A 27,338-nucleotide genomic window follows, 5' to 3' on the forward strand; every position below is an offset into this window, starting at 1 on the left:
ATGTCGCTCGGTTCAGAAAGAGCGAAAACGAATATCTATAAAATTTCATCGAAAAATATTCACCTGTTTTCAAGATATTAGACTTTTACTTTTGTTTACTTTTTGGGATCTCCGCTGTTCCTAGCGACTTTATTTGAAAGTGTGGCATTTGTTGCGCGCAAAGCAGCATATACCACCGCGTGCTACCAAACGTTTTAGTAAAAGATTTAAAAATCGTTAGATCTCCGCTGACGTCACAAATTCTAAGGGGGCATACCAATGCACTAGCCCCTTAGAATCCGAAAACTGCAAGTTTGAAATTCCATATCTCCGAATTAAAGCATTTGTCGATGTTGTGAGTGCCCAAACCGGTATTTGCAGGCCATGGCCACCAATTTGGCTATCTCAACTCAAAACTAATGTTAAGGTGGGAGTGTCCCTTTAATTTTTCTTTTTCCTCTCATTCTCACGTCCGCTAGTCTTAAAAAAGGAAAAGATCGAGAGCACTTTCCTGCAAACCGATTAATCAGCTCAGTACTTATTGTAGGTATATATGGCCTCCTATATACTTCAAGTTCAATGTTCATTACACGCTAATACCGTGATATATGAATATTCGGTTTGCTAGCTTCTTGCACATGTTCCATCCAGACATTTTCAATCAATATATATTTGAAGACAAGGTCGCGAGACGCGAGTTGCCCATATATATTTCATTTGCTGGTACAAGCATCACAGGACACTTATGTTACGGATATTCGACAAACAGCTGTTACACACCAAAGTGAAATGCCCTATCAAATGTCAACACAAAACATAATACTTTTCATCAAAAAGCTGTACTGATCGGCCGCGCGTTAACGACGGAAATGCGATGGCGATATGCCTTTTACCGATGTTAAACACCGGCCAGTCGCTAAACCCACAGTGCGCTTACCTTCCCAACAGAGCTTGCCATCGCTTAGCTTTACATAATTGGTCCCTATCCCCTCTTTCATGTTGAACAATGTGCCTCAAAACAATCACAGACCACGCTCTTCAACACTAGTCACCAACGCTCACTGGTGCGACCATAACATTATTCACACTCCCCAACCCACGGAATCCTCTCAGTCTCATTCTCGTCCAGTCCTTGGCTAGCTGCAGCCCCCCTCAGAACCCCCCTCCTCCGGACACGAGCCGGTCGGAGCCTCCTCTGCGCCGTCGGAGACTGGCCTCAGCACGAACACGGCGTCACTGAGCCAGTAGAAGGCCTGCTCCAGGTCCCCCTCGCAGAGGTACGGCAGCCGCGACCACCGCACCACCTGGCGGGCACGAGAGAAAACAGGCGGGACAGTGAAGAGATTCACAACCAGACTCTCAGAGATTGTCAGAGAAATGCATCAAAATAGCTGCTGAGTGGTTATGAAAAGGTGAAACCTGGATTTCTGATATTTCAATAAAAGGTTTTAAGGTGAATCATCCATGAAATGCTAGAATTAAAATAAAAGCACGCTCTGCATCCAGCCGCGGTTGACTGGCCGCCTAGCTTCTGGTGCGAAGTAATAATTGTGGCAATCAAAACACTTCGATAGCCCCAGACTAGAACAAGCACAAATCCCACATACCCCATCCCACGTTCTACGCCCGTGGTCGAACAACCCTCGTCCAGCGCTCACCTCCAGTCCCGCCGGTCGGAACACGGTGTCTATGACGCCCGAGATCTGACCGGAGAAGGTGCTGCCACCTGGCGACATCTCCTCCACCGGACGGTGGTTCCGGTTCTCGCCTACAGGGGGCAGGGCGAGCGACGCGAAACGTCAATCGTGGTGGGAAAATGCATCCATCCATCCAATCCTTGCATCCTATCCATCGCTACCAGGATCTATTTTAGGTCAATATTTCTTGGCTAGGCAGTAACAGGTTTAATAAAATTCACACGATGCTAAGGCCAATCGCGCTTTTCTAAAGAAAATACATCAAATTTGCATGCCGACGCTAGATCAATGCAACGTCACGGCACACCACCTCATCCAATACACGGCACCTTACGACCACTCGCCATTCCTTGAGCACAAGGCCTTTCACTTTGAACTGTCAGTCATCTATCCCTCTCCCATAACTCCCTCATCCCTATGGAGCTGCCCGTCCCCTCTAACCCACCGTGTTCGACGTAGGGTGACAGTGGCAGCACGAGGGCCACCACCAGCAGGCCGTCCGGTCGGAGCACGCGCCGCATTTGCCGCAGCAGCGTCAGCGGACGGTCACACCGGTCCAGCACGTTCAGACACGTGACGACGTCGTAGAGCGTCTCCGACTCGTGCCACGTGGCCACGTCCAGCACACTGCCAGCGGGAGGCACGGGGTGATCAGGGCGCGGAGAGGGACGCTAGCTTATCATTGTAACAGGCGTGCGCACGCCATGAAAGAGCCCACTAATCATGCTTCCTCCCCTGACGCTTTCACAGAATGTTCGGTCACACTCACGATGCATATTTACTCCCACTATGACCCCGAGCGCCTACCACCTTTACTTCCACTATATCCCCGGGCGCGTACCACCTTTACTCCCGCTTTATCCCCGGCGCCTACCACCACAGCTCATCTGCCATTTCCCCGTTCCCACCTGTATCCTTTGTCTCTGAGTATGCTCTGCATGGTGCCGGACACCTCAGTGGCGCTGACCCGGCCAAAGTGACCGGCCATGACCTCTGTGACCCGGCCGTCTCCAGCGCCCAGGTCCAGCAGTCGGTCGGCGCGCCACGAGCTGGAGACACCCAGCAGGCGCACAAACTGCTCCCGGGAGAATACGAACATGGAGCCGCGCCGCAGCAGGCTGGGGGAGGTAAGAATAGAATGGAACACACAACATATGAACATGGAGCACGCCGCAGCAGGCTTGGGGGGGAGGGGGAGGTTAGAATGGAATTGAACATGGAGCCGCGCCGCAGCAGGCTGGGGGGGGGGGAGGTTTGAGCATAGATAAGAACACATTGCTTGCAGTGTCACAACTCACAGTGCAGTACATTGGCACAGAAGATGGGGGGGGGGGGTGGAGGTTAGAGGGAAGATGAAGACACCGACACTGCAAACAACGTGTCAGCAAATCGGATGTCGGAGAAAGTACGAGACCGGAAGGTAAGAATACCTGAAGCCGCCGTGAGCTGGCAAACGGAACTGAAAGGTCAGGATTTAGCACATAACGGAATAAGGATTGTCACTGAGCAAAAGATAGCAGCGCGCTCACTAACGCACCTCGGTACCGTCCAACACAAATTGCTCACTTTCAGCCACTGGACGATCAAGAGGAGCCCGGAATCGTCCCCCGAAAGGTGCAATTGTAAATGTTCATGAATGGAAAGAAGCAAACGCTTCTACAGTTGCTCCCCTCTCACAAAAAAAAAACACGCCGGATCTAACGCTGGTGAAGTTTATACGTTCACCTGGCAGCCCTAGCAAATTCCACGACACCCGATACGGCGCACACTGGGCCGGGGGTCCGGAAAAGTGCTAGAAATTATTTGTGATTGAGTTGTTGATCTCAGTGACAAGCAAACATGCTAAAAACGAAGTGGGGCTGCTTAACCCTCGCCGGACCTATTGTCGGACCCCCTACCCCCTCGGCCGGCCGAGGGGGGAGGGTTGGTACGACCCCTTTTTGCCGTTTCGCCCCTAATGGAGCTAGAGCCTCGCGGAAAAAACAAGCGTGTGCGCCGTTTCAAGGCGAAACGATTGATACCCGATTTTAAGGTCCCAGGTCAACCGGTAACCTCTGAGGTGAAGTCAAAAAGCCCAAGGTAGGGTTTGGTTTTTGGCAAACAATTTCGCAAAAAATGGCCGTAGAGCAGCGATTTTGGCACTATCGTGTTCGCCTGGCTCAGGCGCGTCGAATGGTATACTTTTTGTTCGGGTGAGGTCAACTTAAGGTATTGACCTCGAGTCAAGGTCAGTTCAGAGCCCATCAGGCCACGAACTTAATCGAAGGAGCATATCATTCGATTCGGGAGGTCTTCCCGAGTCCATTGGTGGCTTTCCCGAGTCGCTGGCTCAATTTGATCATGAGTTATTGACGAGAAACTCCTATGACCGGTGTGACGTCATAAATGACGTCACGGAAGGTAAAAAATGCAAAAGTAAAGCAACGGATCTTGCAAGGAGTGCACGAAATCACGATTCCGTGTGCTTGAGATAGTTTGAAATCATTCCATGCGCAAAAACAACAGTTTCCTTATTTCCCCATTCACTTTTAATGGTGAGGTCACGTGACCTCGAAGAGTAGCAGGCATTAGCAAAAATTGCGAGTAGGGCATGACAGAAAGATGATTGGTGGTTTGTATGGCATGGCCATTTTTAGCGGCTCGAAATAACATTTCTCAAAAAGTCTAACTAAAGAGCAAGTTGTTGTTGATTATCACTGACTTGTGTTTAGGGGTTAATAATGACTGAATTTTTGAGTTTGGCCCAGAAATGTTGACAGCATTGTGTGCGTTGATCAATTCTGAGCTCAGGGACATATATTTTATTTAGATTATAAGCGTTTGTTTTTCACAACTTCCAGCGTTTTAAAGAGCGCCGGGCCTTCAGTAGAGCGGCGAGGTGACAATTGCCCCTACATCATGTGGTTTACTGGCGCATATCTCGAAAAGTAGCAGGGAAAAGCAGCAAAGCACCTATATGGAACAAAAGATGAGTAATCAGAGGCTAGTATAAAATGTTCATTTTTAGCCGCTCGAAATAACGTTTTTATAAAAGTCTAATTAAAAAATTGGATATGATTTTAAATTACGTCTTGCAGCTGCTTGCAAACAGCTAGCTTATCTTGCAGAAAAGCGATGCAATATGCCAGAATGATGTTGGCACAGTGAACAACAGTGCCCTGAACTAGTCTGACAGGAAATTTCGTTCAAAACGACGATTGGTCAACTAATAAATTACCACTAAAGTTCATCATTAAAATCGGTAAATGTGGTGGCCTATAGAGAGTCTAAACTCTAAATTGTCTTGTGTTTGGTGACAACTGACGACCTCAATTTTGACCTTACGGCAAAACTAGCATCGGAATCGTATTCTTTGATCAATTTGGGATCAAATAATACCTATTTTGTTCATATTGCGGACAGTCAGTTTGGGGGAATTTCTAGCGCTTTTTCAGGCTGCCGGCCTACAGTGCGGCGGTCCCACCGCGAACATAGCTCGGGACATGGGAAGAGCCCGCCTCGCCCCGTCATTCATCGACAAGGAGGTCAATTAGTTAGGTATTGGCCGTGGCGGCCGTGGCGGCATCTCCTCCATAAATCGCCGGGCGCTGCTCCGTCCGGGGGAGCGGGCCCCACCCGCCGCTCGAACCCAGCTCGCCGCTATCAGCACCCATTTCACCGGCGGCAATTAGCCAGTGCTAGACGGCGGTCCGAGCAGCGGGACACCGCCGCTAAGGGGAATTTTATACAGATTTAATGTCAGCCCGTCCGCGCTTTCAATATAGATTGGGCCATTTATCTGGAGGAGTTGGGTGGTAATGAATGCGATATCCGCTGGCGGTGGTCGCGCCGGTCGGCGGTTCGACCGGTGAGAACGTGTCTCACCAGTCAGCGGTCGGCTCGAGGGGGCGGACGGAGGAGGTCCCAGCCCGGCACCCGAGCCAGACACAAAGGGGTGGTGGTGGGTAATCCGAAACAAACCAGGTGACATCGTGACGTCTATTCCATCACTTGGAAGGAACCGTCGGACCTGGGTGTGAGCAACAATGGACGTGGACGCAGATGCTCGAAAACTGCATTCTTTTTAGGCAGACGACATTGGATATTCGACAGTGTATTGGCGCTGGACGAATCCGTAACTTGAATTCCTGTCATTACAAACGAAGCAGTTTTTTAAGATTTATAATAGCTACAACAAACAAGGTGTTGATCGTGTTGACGCCGAGATAATTTGTCTTATCCACTTTGCCCCCGGGCCGCGGTAAGACGGGAGTACCTATTGACGAACCGCTGTGTTCTACGGTAGACCCCGACCGACACAAAGGACGGGCATCACTGGGGTGTAGGTGTTCCGCGGACCGCCTGGAAGCTTCTGCGCCTTATAAAACGCACAGTCCACTTGAGCATCATGCTTCTCTTTGTCAGAATTATAGTTAATCATGACCATGATAGGTACCTAATGACCACATCCAAAGCTCTGCAACTTCATTGTTCAAGTTCACGTGGCATATAATGCACTGCAACTCATGCAGATTAGTTCAAAATGTCTTAAACACGCTTGCAATAACATCATATCCGTTTGTATAAGCCATCCAACGAAGTCCTCCCACGGCTATAACTCCGTGCTCCAAGTGAGCCGAGCCGGGGGCTGTTCTGTGGGACGAATTAAAACAATACTCCCGAACAGCCTGTCCAGCTGAGCTCGTGGTCAGCCGAGGCCCTCCAGGCACGTGCCGGCTACAAATGAGGGAGCAGGGTGGCCAGTTGGGACGCATCTCAAATATCAGCAGTAAGCAGAGTATCCTCATAGCTGGGAAGCTTGATAATATTTATTACGAGGTTGCAATTGGTCGGAAGATGGTCGGAAGAGTACTTTTCAGTATGAATGTGTATCGGGAGAATAGTTTGTTAATATAAGAATAACCAGTAACCTCATAATATAAATTATGAGGTTATTTTTTTCTGTAATTATCGCTGACAAAGCTCCAAAAGCGAAATATTGGATAATTTTAAATAAAACTTTTTGGCCCCTTTTTCTGATTTATATTATGAGGACTGGTTATTCTTATATTATTATTATTCATTATGAGCCTCAAGCAGAGTTTCAGCTTTTAAGAAGGATAGTTTGTTGTTTTGATATCTTGGAACCGAACGTGTTTGCCGACATATTGGACGTCGATATCGTATTTTCAAAGCAACAATGAATAATATTTAAAAACGTTGTCGGCACATTCTTTCGCAGTTCGATGCTTCATCAGGAATAGGACAAAGGCTCCCGCAACTTTTGCAACGTTCTCAACATCAGCTCGCGCCGCAATCCTCCCACTGAGAGGTGCCGGAGCGCCTGTATCTGCCGTCCTCGTCCTCCGTACAGCGGAGACACGCCACTGCACGAGACAGACGCGCCCAGTCATTCACCGTGTCATCAAAACTAGCCGTCCGACATCGCGGGAAATTGTGATTTGTCAAGTGGAAGCCAACACAGGCGGTAGTTCGTGTTTACGATCCAATATGAGCCGAACGAGTTTCGCGGAAATTTTCATCAGAAGTTTCAAAGTTTGAATTAAGCAGCGCACAAGCCAAACCAGTGGAAGCGGCTGGTTGATTTGAAAATCAACAGGAAGGCTAATCAGAAAAAGCAAACATCCCTCCGAGTTTGTAATAGCAAACTTGCCGAAAGCCACAGATCTTCCCAAAGTTCTCCCTCCAAATTATACTGCATTGCGTATCAATTTGGGAAAGTAATGTAACTAAGCTTTGATGAATCCCGCAATCACCGTGCAATTAGCTCATGAAAACATTCATTGCTGTATAGTGCATGTATAATCAACTGGTTCACCTATATATGGGGCCAACACAAACACAAATCCCCCAAACTCCACAAACGCCTTCAGCGCGGTTATTCGCAGCAGCGCCGCTCTCGGCCCGTCCCCCCCCCCCCCTCCGTCGGTTGTCGCCCCCTCTCTCGGACCTAATGGCGGCTGTCGGCTCCGATGGGCCGCCGTCGGCTCTGGCTGGCGCGCGCGAATCGTTATACAGTTAGGAATGCTAAACAGACGCAGAAAGAAAGGGTTGAACACACGCCGCGACGGCATCGGTCGATACCAAGCGGGCCGAGCAGTGGCGGTCCCAGGACAAAGTGTCGGGAGGCAGATATCTGCTCTGAATCGGGACGACCATGTCACCCATGAATGAGAAAAAGACAGAACGGACAGTTTTACGAAGACGTATGTGAAGAAAGCTTCGTTACCCACCCAACCTGCCCTTTTGAGCGCGCCTCTGCCATTCCATCAGGCCCCGACGCCGCAGAAATTAAATTGGGAGCTGCGGAAAATTGGAGAAAAAATATAGAAATGTTTGCTAAGGAGTGAATATGAAAGGCGTCTAGGAACCAAAGGAGCTTGAGTTGGCCGGGGAGCGCCAGCAGAACGTGATCAGAAAGTCAACGGGAGAGAGGGGTAAGGAAGGGAGAGAGAGGAAAAAAGATGCTACTAAAATAGTGGTAGATGCTGATCCGGTAAAATGCCGATCGTTATTGACAGCTCATCGCAGTATAGCGGGCAAAATATGTCATGTCAAGCATGTCGGGATACGACCGAGTGCCCGAGGCCAAATACTACCTACATAAAAAAACGTGGGAAATTAGTTAAAATTAGGGACGTGGATGTATTTTTACATGAACACTTTCGTTACTATTGAGGGCATATATCGCGTTCTTTCGGCAGCTCCCTTCCTGAGTATCCCGCATAACCCGAGTGCTGGGCTAGTTGTTGACGCTGCCCGGACGCCAGAGAAATTTTCCGGTGCTTTAGCCGCTGATGAACGATGGATCCTGTTCTCCGCTCCATGCTGGTTCGCTGAGAAATGCATATTCACAACCCGCCTCATACATGTTGATCTGCATAAAAATGCGTGTTGTGCTCAGCGCAATGGTGTGAACATCCCACTGGAATGTTACGTCTGTGACGTGGAAACGAGCTTCCGTGTGTGGCGTACTTTAATCTCGTCCAAATAAGAAACCGCATTTTAATTCCAAATAGTTAGAAAAAAGACAGTGTCAGATGACACACGATACAGGGTTAAAACAGCTAATCCAGAACACATGGAAACGATTCTCGGAAGGTAAATGTTGGACAAGTAACAATATATCCCGCAGTCAATTCCATTAAGCGTTCACTCTTATGAAATGTCACAAACCCCACCAACACCAGCGCTCATAGCCCTTCCTCAGATCTCATCCTCACTATTCACCAAAACAAACACACAATCTCACCCCACCCTCGGCTCGACCACCCGCACCCAGTCCGGCCACGAGCTGACCGTCCGAGTCCGGTGCTCGCGCGCCCCTCGCCGGCTCGTCCCGGCCGGCGGGGGGCGGCCAAGACGTATCGGTCGACGGCACGCGGCCGCCGCGCGCCGCGGGTGCCTCTTACGCCGTATTAAGCAAAAATGGCCGCATGTATAATTTGTTCATTTGCGATCGGTTCCCACCGACGTCGGGGATGATAATTCTCGGCCGGGCGATGAATCACGGGCTGGGCCGTTTGGGCGAGCCGACGCTAATTATCAAATGGAGGAGCGGACTGGTACTGGAGAAGAGCATGGGAGGTAGGTTTATACAGACGGGAAAACAGAGAAGCAGACTGGCACGGCAGACGAGCATGGGAGGTGCGGACGGGGAGACGGAGAAACAGGAGATGGGGCAACGGAAGTGCGGGAGACGGGCATGGGAGATACTCGTGACGGGAGGCGGAACAATGAGGTACTGGCAAATACACAAAAACAAGGAAAAACGGTGTGCAAAGCGGACACATTCAGACGGAGGATTACTCCGTTATTATCGCACCGTTCATTGATAGTCCCCCTCCATAGTCCATCGTCATTTGGAGATGAATTATATTCCCTTCCACTTCCACAAAGTATCGTGCATAGTAGATGTACGTCGTACGATATATTATGTTTTGGTTATGTTTTGCCTTTTGCCCAACCGAATATTGGGCAAAAGGCAAAACATTGGCTGAAGAGTCACGAGGTAAGTTATATCGGGAAGGCAACTTCCAATATGGTATTGTGGACGACAGAAGCCATCTAACTACAATCATATGTGCTACCGTTGCTATGGTGTTGCGGGACCAAAGCAATAGGTACAAAAATATGCTGCATATTAAGATATTATAGATACCTACTGCTGTCTCGCAATACTACGCCAAAGAAACGACACAATCGCAGAAGCATGACGTCAAAACGCTAGTAATCTTGCTAGTAATGTCCCAGTAATCCTGCTTCAACTAAAACTTGTTGTCATCAATCAACCCTGGACTTGTCGGCGAACCGCCCGTGATTGGGGTATAGTTAGCACCCGGGCTGCGGCCCGCCGACTCCGGCCGACCGTCCGTCTCCCAGACGGGCCCCGCTCGTGCCGCCGCGGGCTCACTCGCCACCTCAGCCGCACCTCTTGCTCTCCATCGGGCGTCTCCGCCGGCGGCAGCGCCGCCTCAAGCGTATTGATTATTCAGCGCGCCCGCTCCCGGCTAAAAAATCTATTGAGAGCGCTCTCTCGACTGATTCCGGCGCAAATCTGGGTGTCTGCTCGGCGCGCGCCTGGAGGCGTCCAGAAGCGCTGCCGATGGGTGAGGGGGAGGGGGTGGGGGGGAGGGGAGGGGGGCAGGAGTCAGCAGAACCGACGGCCGTCACAGCGGCCGCCCCGGGCGCACAAAACCAGCCGTGCAACGAGTAATTCACGGCATTCGACTGTCTTTCGTTAGTTCCAGACTAGGATGTTGTCGCTCCTCGTGATCCACTTCACGGAAGAAGAAAGAACGAGACGCGACGCTGCATGAGGGGAAGCTGGCTTAATGGAGACTTGGGCACCCGAAAAGACTAACAATGAAATAGAGTGCACTGACTGTGGCGGTTAATGCTCACTCCAAGCCAAAGGAGCCTAGTACAGGGTGATTCATAGCCGTGTGACCGAAAATAAATGAAAACTACAGGAAATGCATTCGTGTTACATGCCATTGCCAAGTACCATATCAAACAGCCAAATCTGAAGTTTTGATCCATGTATAGCATCAGTCACAAATACTTTTCGTTCGACTCTCACAAGCTTCTTTTAAACAAGATGTTCAAAATGGCCACCTCGGCGACTGATGCACTCCAGCGCCAGAGCCTAAAGTTGGCGATGGCGCGGACGCACAACATTTCTAAGGAAATAGAACCAAAGCAGCTTCCAATGGCATCCTTCAGCCCGAGAATATCCTGGGGACTCTCCTCATAGACCTCGGACTTTGCATAGCCCCAGAGGAAGAATTCCACGACGCTGAGCTCCGGCGAGCGTGGCGCCCACCTGACCTCAGCGCTCTTTGTAATCAACTTTCCGGGGTTCGCTTACCATTTTTTTTTGTGCCGTGTTTAACATTGAACCGTGCCCTCTGCTTTGAATTGATTAACGATTCTATGACTTTGTTATCTTCTTTGGAGTTTCCCTTGGGTGCAAGCCCTCAGACGTGCAGAAACATCTTTGTGTTTGCTTGATGGACTGCGTTAACCTATACAAATTACACATTTTTACTTTTTGCTGCGCTGTGTACATCTTGAGCGATACACACAGACCAGACCAAGATAGAACAAAACTTCATAAAATTTTCTACTAGCACGTGAAATTTCACACGAAAATATGCAATCCTCTTCTCAAGAGAGATCAACTAAATAGGTCACATGGCTATGAATCACCCTGTACTTCACTTCTGTTTCCATCATACCAATCACAAATCCTCCCCTTCAGACCGTCTATCTTCCTTCATTAACCCTGCAAACGCTATTTCACTCGCGCAACGACACCGTTGGACTCCTATTGGGCTCGGAAGCTATTGGCGTCGCGTTTCTAATAGGCACCGCGGTGCGGCCGGGGACATTCTAAATTCATTACGGTCGGCTGGTTTCGTGACTGGGGGGTGCTAATATGTTTGTTCTGCGCACAGTAGAATCAATGCGCGATTCCACTGTGGCCGGGGGCCACTCGGCGTGGAACAGGGGCCGCATTGAACCCTCCTCAACAAAACTCGTTAGGTGACGGTGTACAGTCACAGATAGTCGGTGACGGCAAAGATGAGACTGAAACTGATCACAGCCAAGACCAATACCTAACAACGAAGTTCTTACGTAAAATAAAACACCGGCAAATATGCACTTTAGCTAGTAAGAGCAACTGAGTAAAAATTAACACAATTACTTCAAAATGGGCAGAGCTTCCTGATCTCCATAGTGCTACTGCTTTCGGAATCGGATTTCACTGTAGTGTTTGTCAGTGCTGTTCGGTTCTAGCCTACAGTCCTCTCATTTCAGGTCAGGGTTATCGTTCATGCAATGATCCGACCCAGAGTCGACTTTGAAAAGCGAGCGTGCTGCAATGCTCGCAAAACTCATCCAACATGCCCAGAAACAAAAACCCCCATCGTGTCCCAAAGAGGTCAGCTGGAACATTCCGTGACCATCATAACATCTTACATCCGTGACCACTGACCACTGACCAATTTGGCAGAGACCACAAATATATAAAATAATTCAAAGCCGGCGTAAGTGAACCAAGACTCACCCCACCAATCGGTACTCACCCGTTCACTGAAGTTTGGGTCATAAAGAGCGTGAGGATGGACTTGACCAGCGTGTGCCACAGCTGTGTGAAGAGCCAGTCGGACTTCTCGTGACATTGCGCCAGAAACTCCTCCGTTTGGGAGTCAGCCGACAGCGGCAGGAACAGTGCAGAGTGCTCTGGGTTCACCTGAGTCATGTCTACTCGGTACCACTGAAAGATAAGGAGGAGTCCGATGGTGTTAAAGGTTACTGTGCAGTGGCTGTGTGTGCAGTGCTGCTGCTCGTCGTGCTCATTTACAGGCTACCTCTGAAAGTAGTGAAGGGTCGCAGACGGTTGGATTACAGTTATTGTTGTTTTCACTGTCCAAAGTGCACAGTTAAGGACAGTCAGCCATTTGACAAAAGACACATCACAAGCCAGTGTGCTGCCACAGCTGTAAACTGTGGCAGTGTTAAATGATAAGACCTACCCAAAGTAGCATTGACAGTTTGCTCAGTGTTGACACAACAACTAATCCAATTATCCAAAGTAGCATTATTTATTGGACACTGCGACTACTAATACAACCTGTGTAGTGAGCTATTTGAAGCTCTTCGAAGAACTAAACTCACCTGGCTTTTATCAAATGTCTTCAGCTCCTCATCCCTTTTGATTCTATCATAAAGAGCTCTGCTGAGAGTACTTCTCAAGTAGACTCTTTCTCCAGAGGCCATCCTGAAACTGAACAAATGTCAGGCTAAATTAGGATACTCATTTATATTCAGATGGTGTAGTGATTTGTCCTGTGGAGAGTAAGCATTTTAACAGAAAGGTATAAGCAGAGTTTTAAGGAATAGTTCAAGTCAAATGAGTACCTATAATGCTAGAGTGAGTAAGTGTGGTTTACAAAATTGTAAACATGTTTAGTGTTAATCAGGACCATAGCACTGCAAGTCTTAATGCCATATCATATATTGCAACAACCACATGTCCCCCTTACTTGGACATTAGTGAGCTAAAGACATCAGTAATCTGTACTATGTTGACCTATTTAGTATTTATCAAGGAATACTTTGCAGCAGAAAAGGTGAAGGTGGTAACTGGTAGGTCAAGTCAATAGTGATGAAGATCTGGAATTGATCCAGACAATATAGTTAATATTGGCACATGGTTGAAAAAATGATTACACTTAGAAATCACCTATCAGAAAAATATCAATTCAAAGTTAGGTACTGAAATCAACCAGCTAAGCTCTGAAAATCTGAGGATTCATACATCAATTTTAGACATAAGTGAAACAAAAGTTATGCAAACAAACTTATAAAAACATCACTTCATTAAATAATCTGGAGTCATCCATATGCTTGGGTTACATTAGTAGACCCTCTCATTGATTAGCATTATTTTGCCAATTAAACACCATTTGACAACACCAATTAGGTATTGGAAAGTACTTATTACAATGTGATAAGCCTTCAGTTCAAACAATGTCTTGCCACTGAGCACCATACCACAAGGTGTGGCAGCAGTTTACAAGGCACACTAGCTAGGGTGGAAGATCTGCAGTCTGCACCAGCCCACACCAACTAGACTGAGACGGGAAACCCGTACCACCCCTCAGTATTCACCAAACAAGACCTCAAACTTGTAATCTAATTATTCCCTGGCTAGCCCTGTTGTGTCTCTTATGCATCAATTTCTTGGACAAAAGTACGCCAGCATGGCAGTTCAAGTTAAGCACAGTGCCTGCTAGGACCCGTCCCACAGGACGACGGTGAAAACAGGGCGCCTGGGGCAATTTGATCAAGGTTCGTGAAATTCACATGTGACGTTTAGCATGTAGAAGGCCGACAAAGGGGGAGAAGTTCCAAATGTCACGTGACTAATATGCCCTCCGGCGCCCTGTTTTCACCGGCGTCCGTCCCACACTGCTTGGTAAATATTCACTTCAGGTCTCAGGATTGACTCAATTATGAAAGGTAAATTTTACATTTTCTTCCATTAGTTGACATCCTTAATCAAGATATGATCCTTACATGTCACCAAAATATAAAGACGCACAAATGTAAAAAAGGCAAAATAACTTGACAAAGCTCAACTCATTACACCTCACCTTTTGCGTAATATAGGATTAGGTATTTATATACACTGTGGGATTAGGAAGGTCATATTCTTTAACTTAAATGCGCCTGGGTTTCAAGGAATCAAGCTGGGATCTTGCCCTCTTTATAAAGCAGATAATCAGCAAAATTATGAGCACAAATGCCAACCTGCTAAAATAGCATATGAGCTTGCAAAGCGTGCAAAACTGCAAACTTATCTAATTGCATTGCAAAAGCAGACTGGCGGAATGTAAACACCAGAATTGTCGCAAATGCGGCATAACCGTCTTGAGATTTAGAGCACCATCAGCTGATAAACTCCCGGTCTGTATGGTCCTGCCATCTGTTGTCTAATTTAGGAACTAACCGGTATTCCTACCCCATTTGATCTATTGAAAGCCGTCAATTTTTTATCATGCTAACAAAATAAAATGTTACAAAAAATCAACCAGCATTTGTGTATATCGCCATAAAAACACTTTGCCAACGCTTCTGTCTTGATCACCGCCTGCTTCCGATTCAAGTCTCTGACTTCCGGTTGACATCTGGAAAGGGTCGGGCCATTTGCTTCGGGGCTCGGTTGCACCAGGACCCAGGTTGCGCCTTGCTGCTGCGGGCTGTGTGTTTTGGAGTTTCGTAGGAGGAGGAGAATAAGCCCTACCGAACAAATGAAGGCAACTGGATCAGTGCAGGTCAGTGCCGCCACATTCACGTCCATCCCCAACTTGCAGCCATCGGCCATCGCAGATACCTATTGGCCACTACACAAGTAACAACCATGGTCACCACTCACCGTCGCTTAGGGCCCGGTTAGGGGTGCCGGGTGGGGGCTGGAGACGAGTGGAGCCAGTGGAGGGAATGGGATCCTACGTCCATGACCGTTTATCCTAATTTAAAATAGGTATGCTCTCAGCCCGGCTAGATCCGCTTCTAGTGGTCATTAGTCATCACCTGCATTGGGATGTAGGTACACTCGGGGGCAGATTGATGTTCTACAACTCTTTATCCACCGGGTTCCTATGCCTCAGCATTGGCAGCAGCCGCCTGGTACCGGTAGACTGTGCCGCTTCACTTACTTGTCAAGCGGCACAGCCTACCCACACCGTATGCCACCGGTCTGGGTCGGTGGCTGGAAGGCGATGTGGGCCGCCTGTGACGTCAGCGCAGCGGCGAGGGCCGAGCCCGGAGGCATGGCTCGGGTCGGCGTGTCGCAGCGGCTGGCGAGGGCTGGCCCCAGCGCTGGGGAGTGAGGTGGGGTGGGAGCACGGACATCGCGCGGCTGAGCGAGTGTAGTTAACTTTCGTGTCTCAAGGCGCCAATTATTCTACATAACAATTGTGCTAAAGCAGTTGTTAAAATGTCCTATCCCCAAGACAGCGCCTATCATCATACTTGCCATGCACATTACGACACGCTTAAACGTGGCATTGGGACAGCCGATAGAATTTATATCACACGTGCATCGAGTTGCGGAGCTATACATTGTTTATAACAGAAGTATTAAGGCCTTGATTGAGCTCATTGGTGTCTATTATTTCGCACAGCAATCGTCCAGAGACGTGGGAACTGGGGTTTTTTGATAGCGCGGCGTCCCAACTTTAAGCAACTCTTACTGTTCCTCTAATGTGTGGTCGCAGCCACCAAAAGCAAACCGTTCCAACTAGGAACAAATAAGTCGGCGCACCTGGGACGGTTCGAACCGGGTTTCTCCAACCGGTCACCCTACGACGCAAGCGTGTATCCACTGAGCTGCCGAAACCAGCGACCACCCGCCGCGGTCAAACGCGATCAAATGTCACAATACTGTAATTGGCGATCAGCGGGTGAATGTCATTTTGTTTTGTGCAGACGAGGACCATTCTTGGTAGTTCAGTGGATGAACGCTCGTGTCGTGAATTGGCCGGTGGGAGAAGCCCGGTTCGAAGCCCCCTGAGTGGCCGACTGTTTGGCACCTAGTTGGAACGGTTTGCTATTGGGGGCTGCGGCCTGCGACCACATATTAGACTTTAGAGCAACAGAAATAATCGCTTTAAATTGGGGCGTTGGCTGCGGCACTACTCATAGCCCCCAGTTCCCACGTCTCTGGATGATTGCCGTGCGAAACAATAAACACAATCTGCTCAATCAAGGCCTTAATACTAATATGTTATACAAAATATAGCTCCGCACCTCGAGGCACGAGTGGCATAAGTTCTATCGGCTGTCCCATTGCCGCGCTTAAGTGTGTCGTAATGTGCATGGTAAGTATGATGATAGGCGCTGTCTTGGGGATAGGACATTTTAACAACTGCTTTAGCACAATTGTTATGTAGAATAATTGGCGCCTTGAGACGCAAAAGTTAACTACACTCGCTCAGCCGCGCGAAGTCCGTGCTCCCACCCCACCTCACTCCCCAGCGCTGGGGCCAGCCCTCGCCAGCCGCCGCGCCGCGCCGACCCGAGCCATGCCTCCGGGCCGGGCTCGGCCCTCACCGCTGCGCTGACGTCACAGGCGGCCCACATCGCCTTCCAGCCACCGACCCAGACCGGTGGCATACGGTGTGGGTAGCCTGTGCCGCTTGACAAGTAAGTGAAGCGGCACAGTCTACCGGTACCAGGCGGCTGCTGCCAATGCTGAGGCATAGGAACCCGGTGGATAAAGAGTTGTAGAACATCAATCTGCCCCCGAGTGTACCTACATACTGTACTGAGCTTATTTATCCAGGGGCGTCGCCGACGGGGGGTCGGGGGGGTCGCGACCCCCCCCCCCACTCGTCAAAACCGGGGGGTTCGACCCCCCCACTTTTGGCGATGCTGAGTATGCTTTTTTTAGCTATCATGTCAGGGAAGTTGGCGTCAGCAACATCAACAAATACATCGTCAGATTCAGAATCGCTTCAAGAGCTCCCTATAGTCCCTATTGCTTATAGGTCAATAAGCTGTGGGCTAGAACATCAGCATGACAATATTATTTTAGTCCCTTTTTATCCCTCAAATGAGCGAGCGCGTCAAAACTGACCCAAGCGTTCGTCTGATTGTCAAAATAATGGTTGCAGTCGATTCGTCGGATGACGTATCAGAAACTACGAGGTACCTGGCTAGCCTCAGCCCTGCTACCCTCGGACCTGCCTGCATAGGGGAAATGGGGTCAGATGGTGGATCCCTCTGGGGCTTTCCTAATAAGACGCGCAAAAAGGAGTATATTGCAACGAAACTTCCAGTGACCTCGAGTTAATGAATTTTACACCTATTCTAAAAAAAAATTGGCCCTGATTCGAATATGGATGACCTTGGTTAACTTTTTTGAGTTTTATTTGCTTCCACTTTCAAGTGTGGTTTTTGGGGCTGATTTCGAGTTTAGCGCCCGTTTGAACCGTTTGAAGTAGTTTTGATAAATGATGGTTATGTAACATGCTACGAAGCTATCGTTGGTGGTTGTCAGTCACCCACTCTAGATGGCCGGCAGGAAGCCTGCTGGTCGACCTGACCTGACCCGACCCGATCTACCCAAAATGCATGGAGTCATCATCTTTGTTCAAGACTAACATCGAACTCGTACTCGGGACCCGGATAACAGCTACGGCTCACTAAGTTCTAGCAGGCGGCCAGATTTTCCCTACTTTTGGGCGTTGACCTAAGATGACCCGGCCAAGACCTTGAAATTGGGCATCATCGGCTTTCACTCATCACGGGCAGCATTTTCGCTCTTCTGCGAAACTCTACCTCGATCAGGGGCCGAAAGCATATGCCTTATGCGTTACGTTGGTAAACGTTTTACCTTAGCGACCCGCAAAATACGAATAAGAGCTACAGCAACACAGAAAGCGTATTCGATAGCTTTTTAAAGCTCTTTCGCCAACTTCGCCTCAGATATGACTTCGAGTCTATGGCTTGTGTACCATAGAGTCCAAACAGCTAAGCGGACGGATTTTGCCGAAACATTTGTTCTGTAACAACCCATGATTCAGTGAATGTGTATGATATTCATGTTATCACCATCGTTTTTGTTTCGTCGAAACACGTCGAATGGCTCACAATTTGAACTTAAAAACTTGAATAGAAAACTTGACATCAGGTAAAGGTCATGACCTGACCGGAAAGAACCTGCTGCATATGGATCGATCTGTGTTACTGAGCTGAACACACTCCAGGTGCTGTCATCGCTCTACAACGTCTCCATCAAAAGTTGTTGTCGAAAATGTGTTAGAGACCTTTGATGACCTAATGACTGACCATTTCAGTCACCACTGGTCATTAGCTGCACCTTATCTCTAAAATGAACAAGGTGCCATGGCTACAAAAGTATCTAGCGTTTTTAGCATATTCTTTCAAAGCAGAGGGCATCGTGCTTTTTCCCATATCTTATCATGATTGGTGAGGTCACATACCTATTTGACCTGACTTCGCTTCTCAGATGTAAAATCCCAGATTCATGAACTGTTGGCACTTATAATCCCATTCATTACACCAAATTTCAGACTTATAGGAGTCAGGAGATAATCTATAGGAATGACAAGATTGCAGTTTTAAGAGGCATTAAAACTGAACTTGACATGACATTGTGACCTGACCTCAGGTGATCTCTGCTTGATTTTTATGCACGATGCAAAATTGATGTGCAATAAGATATACCGCTGCTTTCGCGGCGCTGCGCGCCGAGGTTTTTCTCCGGGCACACGAAAAAACCGGGAGTGTGGCTAAAAACACCCCTACCCATCAAGACGAAGACCGGAAACCCGACCCCCCCACTCAAAAATCCGTGGCGACGCCCCTGTATTTATCGATTGGAAAATGAAACGTTCGGTGCCGAGACATTACCTTATAAATATCATCGTCCCACCATTGCACCCACCGACACGGGGCAGATCGGCCAGGCCAGGTGAATGGTGATTCAACTCTCGGTGCTCGAATAGTCGGCCTATTTCTGGGTGCACCGTGCCGTTGAACATGTCCATGTTGCTTTGCGCCTGGACTCTCCTCTATATAGCCTTGGGTCGGAGCGTTTGACCAGCGTTCCCCCTTGGTGATCTGGATCAGGTCAGGCCGAGGTCAAGTCAGGGATCACCGAATACGATCTTTCGGATATTGAAGCATGAGTGTCGTCTGCGGAGCAGTGGCGTTGCTCGCTATAGGCCCTACTAAATTAGCCGCCTGTTTTGCTTCAAGTCACGAGTTGCTGTTTTGAACATCAATAGCAACATGCGATGTAATGCTTTATGTATGGCGCTATGAAGGTTATGAGCGAACGATCTCGATTGTAATGCCGGCAGCAGAGAGTGCTACCACTGTTCCTCACATAACTTAGGTACCTAAACGTTTGGCTCGGACTCGGGACTTCGGAGCTCCGAAGGGTAGCGCGATGCGATCCGCGGTCATTCTCCTGGACCCGGTCCGAAGCCATGTTCCGACAAGGCTGGTGAGGTCAGCCGGGCCAGGTCAGGTCAGTGTCCACTCCAAGGACTGCCTACCCACTTGTCCTCCCTAATCTCTTCGGGGTGCGTATTATTTAGGCCAGGGTTCATAATGTCCAGGGCATGATGTGTCCAGTGCTCGAAATGGCCAGTGCCTTGAATTGGCCAGTGTTCATATTGTCCAGCGATAGGCGTTATCACAAGTGTATTCGCGGCCATTGGGGCGACGTAAGAAAAGAAGAAACCAACTGGCCCTAAGAACTTTAAATTATCAGTTAGCATGCACCTTTTCCTTGATGTGTAGAGAATTTACCATTATTTGTTACAGAAAATTGCATTTAAAATCTTCCATTTATGCTTTTTTCATCGTTTGCACAATATGTTCTTTTACTAAGCTAGAAACACTAATTAGAAATAGTTCCCGCATCATCGAGAACAATAGGGAAGGCTTGAAGTGAATAAAATAATTTAAACGGTTTTGTAATCTATGTGAGAGCACTTCTAAAATTGCCTGTAGAAATATTGAAGGCAAAAGTTCAACATTTTCACAAGACGGATGTCTATAAACCTATTTAACTTGTGACAAGTCAGCCGGTATTTCGTCGCCTACAGCCCAGCTTTCCCTAGTGACCGATAGAGGCGCTGCTATCGATGTCCGCCCGTGCCGCCTAACGGGGATTACATGGTCCAAATGTGGCCAACTGGCTGCAGATAGGGTATATTCAAAGAGGCCAGGGTTCATAATGTCCAGGGCACGATGTGTCCAGTGTTCAAAATGGCCAGGGCTCATAATGTCCAGGGCACGATGTGTCCAGTATTCGAAATGGCCAGGGTTCATAATGTCCAGGGCACGATGTGTCCAGTGTTCAAAATGGCCAGTGCCTTGAATGGGCCAGAGTTCATAATGTCCAGGGATTACATAGTCACTGAAAGTGACGTCATTATGTAAAAAACACGGAATCAGCTCAATGCAAAGCAGTGCAGTGCCGAAGGCAATGCCTTAGGAGAGATTACAGGCAATAGTAAATCAAATATTTTTAGGTTAAGTGGTTATGTATCTGGCTTCAGGCCGAAGGCCTGAAGCCTGATGCATAACCACTTAACCTAAAAATATTTGATTTACTATTGCTTGCAATCTATTCATGCGAGACACTATTTCCTTATCCCTGGTAGGCAAACATCATTACCTTAGGTTAGGTTAGGTTAGGTTAGGTTAGGTTAGGTTAGGTTAGGTTAGGTTAGGTTAGGTTAGGTTAGGTTAGGTTAGGTTAGGTTAGGTTAGGTTAAGGTTAGGTTAGGTTTGGTTGGGTTGGGTTGACTATGTAATCCCTGGACAGTATGAACTCTGGCCCATTCAAGGCACTGGCCATTTTGAACACCGGACACATCGTGCCCTGGACATTATGAACCCTGGCCATTTCGAACACTGGACACATCGTGCCCTGGACATTATGAACCCTGGCCATTTTGAACACTGGACACATCGTGCCCTGGACATTATGAACCCTGGCCTCTTTGAATTTACTCTATCTGCAGCCAGTTGGCCACTTTTGGACCATGTAATCCCTGGACAATGTGAACACTGGCCAATTCAAGGCACTGGCCAATTCGAGCACTGGACACATTGTGCCCTGGACATTATGAACCCTGGCCTAAATAATACGCACCCCAGATAGGGTATATTCAAAGAGGCCAGGGTTCATAATGTCCAGGGCACGATGTGTCCAGTGTTCAAAATGGCCAGGGTTCATAATGTCCAGGGCACGATGTGTCCAGTATTCGAAATGGCCAGGGTTCATAATGTCCAGGGCACGATGTGTCCAGTGTTCAAAATGGCCAGTGCCTTGAATGGGCCAGAGTTCATAATGTCCAGGGATTACATAGTCACTGAAAGTGACGTCATTATGTAAAAAACACGGAATCGGCTCAATGCAAAGCAGTGCAGTGCCGAAGGCAATGCCTTAGGAGAGATTACAGGCAATAGTAAATCAAATATTTTTAGGTTAAGTGGTTATGTATCTGGCTTCAGGCCGAAGGCCTGAAGCCTGATGCATAACCACTTAACCTAAAAATATTTGATTTACTATTGCTTGCAATCTATTCATGCGAGAAACTATTTCCTTATCCCTGGTAGGCAAACATCATTACCTTAGGTTAGGTTAGGTTAGGTTAGGTTAGGTTAGGTTAGGTTAGGTTAGGTTTGGTTGGGTTGGGTTGACTATGTAATCCCTGGACGCTATGAACTCTGGCCCATTCAAGGCACTGGTCATTTTGAACACTGGACACATCGTGCCCTGGACATTATGAACCCTGGCCATTTCGAACACTGGACACATCGTGCCCTGGACATTATGAACCCTGGCCATTTTGAACACTGGACACATCGTGCCCTGGACATTATGAACCCTGGCCTCTTTGAATTTACCCTATCTGCAGCCAGTTGGCCACTTTTAGACCATGTAATCCCTGGACAATGTGAACACTGGCCAATTCAAGGCACTGGCCAATTCGAGCACTGGACACATTGTGCCCTGGACATTATGAACCCTGGCCTAAATAATACGCACCCTCTGCAGCCAGTTGGCCGCATTTGGACCATGCAATCCCTGGACATTATGAACTCTGGCCCATTTAAGGCACTGGCCATTTCGACACTGGGCATAACGTACCCTGGACATTATGAACCCTGGCCAGAATGAATGCTCCCCTCTCTTCGCCAATCGGCATGGACCAATCAGAGGAAGGATGGTTGTCTTTTTGGTCTTGAGACCCGGAACATCCTGGGGACCGGATACCTATGTTACGTGCATCCTGCCTGCTATGCATACGTGCTTAAAATCCGGTAAGAAGTTTCCGGTTTTGTTTGACTCGCTCACAGACTTCTCTCTCTCTCTCTCTCTCTCTCTCTCTCTCTCTCTCTCTCTCTCTCTCTCTCTCTCTCTCTCTCTCTCTCTCTCTCTCTCTCTCTCTCTCTCTCTCTCTCTCTCTCTCTCTCTCTCTCTCTCTCTCTCTCTCTCTCTCTCTCTCTCTCTCTCTCTCTCTCTCTCTCTCTCTCTCTCTCTCTCTCTCTCTCTCTCTCTCTCTCTCTCTCTCTCTCTCTCTCTCTCTCTAATCTATATATATATATATATATATATATATATATATATATATATATATATATATATATATATATATATATATATATATATATATATATATATATATATATATATATATATACCTAGAGAAGTCTGTGACTGACTCTATTAGCACTTCAGTCAAAGTCTTATTGTTGTACACTGAACAATTAAGACACTTAATTGATGGCATGCCTCTAATTTATTATGTCAATTGCATTGATACATCGGATGCAAATCCGCTTAAGATTTCCGCTGGGTCATCTTTTGTTAACTACCTACCTGAAATTGTGAGGGTGAGTCTGCCGGTCGGCCAGCCCTGCTCGGCAAATCCTGATGGATTACTTATCCTGAAATGATTCTTCAGAAGAGTTCGTATCAGCCGGCCGGCGGGCGACAGCTAGTCGAGAGCGGGCAGTCAATAAATGAATGGGTGCCGGTAAGATAGCAGGCTTGCATGTTTGCAGTGATTTATCATTGCAAACCTGTTTGATCTAGCCAGTCCCCTGAGCCAGCGCATAAAAAGATGGTCGCTAATTTGACTAAAACTAACCCTGATGTTCCCGTGTGTTACCTAACTCGTGAGTACCGTATGCTCATATTAGTACAGTGCCTAAAATTGCTAGACGGCACTGGTGTTTACATAAAGGGCACGATAAACGATTCGATGGCAGGATGCACCGATGCGCCGACTTGCAATGCGCTATGTAACGAAATGCGAAACTTGCTTAACATTTCGTCAAGATCTGTCGTAGCTTCAACTATCCCGAGCAGGAATCCGAATGTGAATCAACAAAAACCCCTTCTGATATATGAACCTCGGCTCCAGTCCACCGTCAGCGATCGCCGCGAGCCGTACCGTCGAGGCGGCGCCGGCGCTACACTGGCGCCACCTACAGGCGTCGGTGCAGTGTCGGCTCCGACTGGGTCTGTCGCGGCGGTCCGCGGGCGCCCCTCGCCGGCGGCGGGCGGGGTGACGCCGGCGGCGGGCCGCCCCCGGGGAGCGGGCGGTCGATTTCACGGTGCTGGCCACGGCACCGTAACTGAGCTCATCAATCTGTCCACCGGCGTCACCGGCGACGGAGTGAAGGTGGAGACCGAAGAAGAGCCGGTAGCTGGTTAAGTTGGAGCTGGGGTAGAGGTAGAACTCGGTAGATAGCTAAGTTGTAACTGGGGTAGAACCGGTACAGTGGAAGTTCTGGAAGAACCTGCTAGCTCGAAAAGTTGGAGCTGGGGTTGAGGTAGAACCGCTAGCTGGTAAAGCTGGTCGCTGGATTTGAGGAGGAAACGGTGGCTGCACCGCAGCAACAGCGGCAATGGTAGCGAGGACACTTACGGGTGATCGATGACGTCTCGAAAGCCGGTCGGATGTTTCGCGACAATTACATATTTATTTAAGACTGTTATGCCTAAGCGCCTTGCGTTCTATATCTGATTAAGAGACAGTTGGGATAGCCAAAATCGACCTCGTGAGGCCGGAGGCGTGAAGGAGCGTGAAGCGCGGTGGCTCACTCCCGGGTTCAAAGTCTGACTCCCGCGTGACACTATGAAACTATTGTCTTTAAAAGTTTCTGCATATACCTATCTTGTGCATAGGATTCAGATTTCTTCCTGCTATCAATTAACGCTCGTAAATTTCCTTTATGCTCACATCATTTCAGTGTAAGGCACTTTGACCATACGTCTGGGAAAAACCTGGCTCATTCTGCATCCCGTTCAATAAAATCCATCGCTAATGGACCATTACCACCACTCCCTGCACATTCCAGTTTCGGTAGGCATGAATATATAGATAATGCTAATGCTGATAATATTCTGCTCTGTGTTTTGTGACCCATCTTGTTCTCCCTGCTTTCTTCTCTGAAACTTTTGGTAGATAAAAGGGTAGATGGGCTTACCGCGCAGGGATTCTCATTGGTGGATCCAGAAAGACAATCTTGGACGCTGCGGAGGGGGGGGGGGGGCATACCCCAAAAAAGTTTCTCCAAATTCCAAAAAGTGATCGGATTTTGATTCCTTAAGCACTGCTGCGCAGTTTAAGACAAACTTGTCCTTATAAAAGTTGTTTAGTTTTCATTTTATTCTTCAAAACGACAAATTTTTGTCGATTTCGGGCGCTGCGGGAGCATTTGCCCCAAATGCCCCCCCCCCCCCTGGATCCGCCAGTGGGGGTTCTACCCAAAATGTAAGGCACTCATCGCGGTGTCCGTATTCGTGCCAGGTACCTAATTCACCATTTCTGGTCATCGCCTTTCATGATCTTGCTTCATTTGGAGCAGAATCCTCCATCTATCATTGTAAGCGCATTGCAATTTCCATTGAGTTATCTGTCACAGCGTTAGTTCATTGTTCCTTGTCCGCTCAATGGAAGCCGAACTTCCCATTAGTGACGTTATGTTTCATTGTCCACATCACCTGCATATGGGCAATTTCGAATGCTTCCTGACGGCTCATGCGATATTTTGCCCGACCGATGGCGTCTCAAACTGAGGGAAATGTCGGCAGACGATTTGCTGTACACTTATGCAATATATGCATAATGTGCGTGAAACTAGCAAGTGTTTTGCGTAGATGATAGACGGCTCAGGCCTCGGACTGTTTCGTATATACGATTTCCTGACGGACTGGAGCTGAACTCCTTACTGCGGATGTAGACTGTCCCGCAATACACTTGGGTTACCTTTCTATGCGTAACTGCAGTCTTCCGGTGGTTCCCGATAGGGCCGGTAGGTGGCGGACGGTAGCGGGGCAGATAGTCTGATGATCGCCATTTTTATTATTTTTCAGGTCTGGTGGATGTCGATAGAATATGGACGCAGGAGATCGACACTACCAAGGTAAGTTTTGGCGCCTTGATGGTGCCAGAGTATGAGAAGGTAGTTCGTTATCCTCCCCTCTCCTGTAAGGTAGGTAGGTAATGGGGAATATTTGTTTCTGGTCCCTAAAAAGCTGTTTCTGGCACCTAATTGCTGATCAGCCCCAAAATGCTTATTCGACCCTAATATCTGAATCTGGCACCTAATTGCTTCCACACAGCCTAAAGTTGCCAGATCGTCTAGTTGAACTCCGTATTTGCTGTTTGCTGATTCAGCACCAAAACCAAAACATCCAGCACCTATTTTATTCCACGTTTGCCTACCTAATTCGCGTAATCTTCCTGATTTTATGTATCCTAACAAACATGAACGTTGCATTCGGTGATGTCAAGTGCCATTTTCGCCAGTGGAGATAATGATTAATGCCATTTCTAGCCAAAAGAGAATCATTCATTAGCCAGCTATGGTGCAGCATAGCAAGACGCTCCTATACCAGCCCGCTATGTAGAGATTATTGCACCCTCAGCCATTTTAACGTGAAAAGTTTGGATCCGTCACTTCCAGCCAGGCTCTCAGGTCATAAACTGGAGTAAAGCAAAATGTCAACTCTGAACAGACATGCCACGCAACCGGCCCTCTTTTCAATATTATTAGCTTTCTGCAATCATCGTCTGACTCCATCTCGATCAAACGCAGCATCCGGTTTCTACAGGGGCGTTTGACTGACCGGCCACACAATAACCAAAAACAAAATCAAAGCTTCATGCACACATAAGTAAGAAACGGATGAAAAAGGCACAACCACGGCACAACTCTGCGCGGCAAACAACGGACAATGTCCCACGCAAGATCCCGCGTTTCTTCAGCGGCCTTGAACGGAATGAAAACATTACATTTCTTTTTTGGAGCTATTTGATGACGTCAAAAAATACAATACCCGTTGTAATGGTCAAAATCGAGACAATTACTCACAAAAATGTTTCCCTTTAAGCATTGCAAATAAATAATTTAAAATATTTAAATGACATTGTTTTTTTCAAACAAATCAATATTATTCGCTTACTTAAACGTCATATACAATGCTGAGATCACTACGGGGCTGTCTTAGAGTGTAGCTGCACTGACAACCTTTAGGCTAGACTCCAGGGGTCATTATACCAGAACAACATGATTCTACCAGCCAGTAGTTCATTTTTCTACTAGATTGGTGCTACGCTCAGCATTTAGGTGCCAGATTCAGAAAAAAGAGTAAGGCGTACCGATGAATAGGTGCCAGAAACAGCTAACTAAGGTCATTTTCCATCATTGGTGCTGGTATCCACCAAATAGGTGCTGAGGACCAATTTTGGGGCGAGTCAGCTTTTAGGTGCCAGAAATAGCTTTTCTGGGACGCAATTAAATGACGTCCGTAGGTAATATGCTATTTTGTAATTAGTTCAATATATTTGATTGGACACATTTCATCGGTATTCATTTCTTTAATCAATAAGTGTAGCTGACACACTGCAGGTATGTAAAGGAATTACTTGCCGGCCCAAAAGTGAACTACTGCGGACCCCAGGGAATGTGTGCCCCTGCCCAGGTGTGCCGGCTTCTCAGACAGCCTGAGAGTGCTCGCTGCGGTGACGAGGGGTGTGGCAGGACAGCCAGCGGTCGTCTTGCCACCGCGGTGCAGTCGGTTCC

General features: G+C 48.0%; 1 protein-coding gene across 4 annotated transcripts; it reads right to left on the reverse strand.

Moving 5' to 3' along the window:
- Positions 1-646: 646 nt before the first annotated feature.
- LOC122385142 (protein-L-histidine N-pros-methyltransferase-like) lies at positions 647-14,635 on the reverse strand. Of its 4 annotated transcripts, none has more exons than XM_043373189.1 (7): positions 14,499-14,635; positions 12,861-12,969; positions 12,269-12,459; positions 2,585-2,794; positions 2,122-2,303; positions 1,638-1,747; positions 647-1,283 (listed from the first exon to the last, which is right to left on the reverse strand). In XM_043373189.1, the coding sequence occupies exons 2-7, from the start codon at positions 12,960-12,962 to the stop codon at positions 1,116-1,118; spliced, it is 963 nt and encodes a 320-aa protein (XP_043229124.1). In that variant the 5' UTR covers positions 12,963-12,969; positions 14,499-14,635; the 3' UTR covers positions 647-1,115. The 4 variants fall into 4 exon arrangements, with proteins under 4 accessions (XP_043229124.1, XP_043229125.1, XP_043229126.1 ...); XM_043373190.1 differs by having other exon boundaries at positions 14,342-14,595; XM_043373191.1 differs by having other exon boundaries at positions 12,861-12,963; positions 14,499-14,567.
- Positions 14,636-27,338: the final 12,703 nt, after the last annotated feature.

The sequence above is a fragment of the Amphibalanus amphitrite genome, unplaced genomic scaffold (genome assembly GCF_019059575.1).
Source record: "Amphibalanus amphitrite isolate SeventyFive unplaced genomic scaffold, NRLGWU_Aamphi_draft 000210F_arrow, whole genome shotgun sequence".
NCBI lineage: Eukaryota > Metazoa > Arthropoda > Thecostraca > Balanomorpha > Balanidae > Amphibalanus > Amphibalanus amphitrite.